The 3,921-nt window shown below is 34.8% G+C and overlaps 1 protein-coding gene across 1 annotated transcript; it reads left to right on the top strand.

Moving 5' to 3' along the window:
* The first annotated feature begins 388 nt into the window (after positions 1 to 388).
* LOC121220368 (EEF1A lysine methyltransferase 4) lies at positions 389 to 3,194 on the top strand. Its single transcript, XM_041100062.1, has 8 exons — positions 389 to 835; positions 1,169 to 1,282; positions 1,415 to 1,483; positions 1,606 to 1,625; positions 1,710 to 1,762; positions 1,932 to 1,960; positions 2,641 to 2,717; positions 2,991 to 3,194. Exons 1-8 carry the CDS (start codon positions 649 to 651, stop codon positions 3,186 to 3,188), a joined length of 747 nt encoding a protein of 248 aa, XP_040955996.1. The 5' UTR covers positions 389 to 648; the 3' UTR covers positions 3,189 to 3,194.
* Positions 3,195 to 3,921: the final 727 nt, after the last annotated feature.

Raw genomic sequence — 3,921 nt, 5'->3', positions numbered from 1 at the left:
TTAATATCAAATGAGTTTTTTTTTAAATGTCACATTAACAAATTTAAGAAAAAAATTAACAGTTAAAATTGAATTTAAAATTTAAAAAATAGAGAAACTAAATTTTTAAAAATAAAAAATATAATAATTAAATTCTAAAATTATGAAAAATACACCTATTTTAACTTTTTTATCCAAAAATAAATTTGGTGAACAGAGAAAAAGGACCATGGTTGTTTGAACCGAGATAATTGACTCGAAAATTTATACACATAGAAAAAAGTTGATTAAAACAAATTTTATTTTTATACCGGGAATTAATGATTTGACCAATTCCTCCGTATCTAAAGACCTTGAAAAAGACGGGAGAAAGAAAGAAAAAAGAAGGTTCCTTGTGAGAGTAAGATGTTTGGGATTGGAGGCATAAGCCTCCATTAAAGCAAAAACTAAACCACACCTTGTGCCCCCATTGACCCCACCGCCAAACCCCCAAATCACGTCCACCCACACGCTCCCACACTCTTTACCTCTTCTTGCTTTCCATCCCGTTTCCCTCACCAAACGCCCCCCACTTCCCCCTCTAAAAAAACCCTGTTCTGGAAACAACTCAGGAAAATAAATAAATAAATAAATAAATAAAACGAAAGAGGGAAGAAGAAGAAGAAGAAGATGTTCCGTGATGTTTCAAGCTGCAACACCTACAACTATGGCGATGCCTTGTATTGGGACTCCCGTTATATTCAAGAAGCTGGTGGTGCCTTTGACTGGTACCAACGTTACTCTTCTCTTCGCCCTTTTGTTCGTCGCTATGTCCCTACTTCCTCTCGTGTTCTCATGGTCGGCTGTGGAAATGCCCGTAATTTTCTCCTCACCGCCTCTCTTTTTTTTAATTACTATTTCTAAATAACTACTTTTAAATGGCATTCTTGGTTGGTGTTTTCTGATTCACTTAACTAACTGCATGATATTGTGTTTGCTGAGCAAGTGTGGGAAAAAGGGTAATGGATGAAATATTGAATTTTGACGGATTTGGTTGTTTAGGCCTATGGGTTTGCAACTTCAAATCTAGGGTTTTGCTTGCATGCTAAGTGTGGGAAATGTCGTAAAAGAAAATCAAAGAATGCATTTTTCATATATGTTAAGGGGATTACTTTGTGAGAAAAAATGCTTCTATTTTTTTTTTTGGTAGTTATGTCGGAGGATATGGCCAAGGATGGATATGAAGACATTATGAACATTGATATTTCCTCAGTGGCTATTGACATGATGAGAAGGAAATATGAGTTTGTTCCTCAGCTGAAATGTATCCTTCTTTTTAACTATGAGAGAATGCGGGGAAAGCCTCTCAACATTTTACTTTTGTTTTTGGTGATTCTTGCATCGTGTTCCATTGGCTATACCTGTTTCTGTGGTTTCCTTGATGGACCCTAAATAGACATGCAAATGGATGTCAGGGATATGAGTTTTTTCCCAGATGAATCTTTTGACAGTGTTATGGATAAAGGTATGGCATCATGTTTCCATTAGTTGTCAAAAGTTGCTGACTTTCTGCTTCAAATGCTAATGAAACTTAATTTTTTTGTTGTTCTGAATCGCTACTCATGAGCTGCTCGAAATTTGATTTAGGAACTCTTGATTCTTTGATGGTATGATACGTTTTTCAAATGCTTGAACTGTTTCTTTTGTTTGCTTTATAAACTCTAAAGGTTTGTTCTTTTTATGTGTTTCAGTGTGGCACCGATGCTCCAATAAGTGCTTCTCGGATGTTAGGCGAAGTGAGCAGGTTCTAAACTTAATGGTCTTTGTTACATAGATCCCTTATTTTGTAACGTGAACCTGTTGTTTGATTTCCCTAGAGACATATAGTATTGTCAAATAGGAGTTGCCTCAATTGTTAATGCTCTCATTTTTGGAATTGCTAGCTAAATGCCCTTTTGTTTTCTTCTTGGTAGACTTCTCAACCCGGAGGACCTATATGCTGGTAACCATTTCCCAATCCGAAAACTTGATTCTAGCAATGTTCCCTTTTTTTTACTCTGAAACTTCAAAATGGATGACATGTTTGTAATTAAATGTGCCTTTACCAGATAACTTACGGTGATCCTCAGCAAGGATGCCTCATTTGAACCGGCCAGTGTATGGTTGGAATATATTTTGTACAACCTACGTAAGTTATATTTCTTTTCATTTATGCGTTTGACTATCTTTCATATCATATGGTTTCAGATTACTGTTGTTTCTTCTGAAAAAATTCTGGAATTATGCAAATATTTTAGTCGTGGGACTGGGAATTTCAAATGCTAGTTAGGATTTCCTTCTTTTGTGACTATGTTAATCTTGCACGACTTTGCCGATTGGATTATTTTCTCTAATCATTAAGAGAACCACCTAAAGCCCATTTTGTACTCTCTTTGCTTTATCCTCGCCTTGTTCTTTTGTTGGAATTTGAATGCCCACTTTGCCTGCTTTCTTGATCTGAGGAAACACGGATCAGGGCGTTACTTCTTTAGGAACTTAAATGGTGCTAGCATTCTCCTTTGCTACTCTTCCCACAATACTTCTGACACTCTAAAGCCAGAGATCTTTCCAAGAAGCTATCTAAATAAGATGACAAATAAAAGGTCTTTTTATTGTAATCCAAAATGCTGATGTTCTTTCTAGAAACCAATGTTGTCCTACCCTTGCATGCAATGGGTGTCAAACACAATGGCGATGTCTATCAGGGAGATTCAGATAGGGTAAGTCAGTTAGGACATTACCGAACTTTGTTCATTTCCCCCCAAAGAACCGAGATAGTCTTTGTCTCATAGAATCATCCTTAACATCCTATGTTGTATGTGTAAGAAAAAAAGGCGTACTGGCTCCATTCATTAATGTTTGCATATAAAAAATTCAAAAGGATATGTAATTTCTGCATCATTACCAGCAAGTCCATTGGTCACAAGGAAGAAGGAACCTTAGTTTTAGCGTGTTTCAAACTGTTTTCTTAACGCACTTTTTTTCATCTGCAGCCAGACCGGATTTTAAGAGGCCTGGAGGTTGTTCATCGACAAAGTCGTACTTGGAGCAATCAATCACGGAAAAGGATTACTTCCTGCGGACTTTGTTTGGAAGACCCGGATTCTCACTTCATATATGTTTGCAAAAAGATGGATGACACAGAGCTAAGGAACATGCCCACCTATCCGTTAACATCTGAGATTTTATAGTGAAAAGAGTAAAATGAATGAAGTGCAGAGGTAGCATTTATTACTGTTTTCACAAGCTTCACATCACATCTGGATTCATAAGCATTTGTATAATTATTGTTACCACTTAGGACATTTTAGTAGGGAAAAAATATTGTTTGTAACCCAGAAAAAGGAATTCTGTATTATTTTTTTGTGGTTTGAAATATTAAGTCTGCTGTTGGACACAAATAAAATGCAAAACATTCAGCTTATAATTATGTTTTTAGTGGATTAATACTCGCATTTTGTCAAAAGGTCCAAATAAAGGTTTATTACTTGCTTTATCCACCAGGGAGATTTTTTCCTTATTAGCTGTTAAAACACTTAAATTCGACTGTGGGATAAATTTTCATTTATGTGGAGAATGAGGTCAGTGATTAATTGGTTAAATCGGTGGGTTTAATTAGTTTTATTTAGTAATTCATCAATTTTTAATTATAATCGAATAAGATTGGTTTTAATTGAATCCAGTTGGATAAATCAATTTATTTATGAATTTTAATAGGGATGATATTTATGAAAATTATTATTTATTTTTTGTAGATTCATATGCTGCAAATTTGGATAGTATACATATTCAAATGCGATAGTTATCAGGATTTACATTGTTTATGAGGTAATAGGTGTAGATTTTGATTTGAATATCTGAATTTGGTATAATTTTGATTATACATATAAAAAGAATTTTATTGCCTTTGAATTTGGACTTTTG

Source organism: Gossypium hirsutum, chromosome D08, assembly GCF_007990345.1.
Source record: "Gossypium hirsutum isolate 1008001.06 chromosome D08, Gossypium_hirsutum_v2.1, whole genome shotgun sequence".
In the NCBI taxonomy this organism is placed as follows: Eukaryota; Viridiplantae; Streptophyta; class Magnoliopsida; order Malvales; family Malvaceae; genus Gossypium; species Gossypium hirsutum.
Note: the sequence above shows the minus strand (reverse complement) of the source record. Positions and strands in the feature narration are given on the sequence as shown.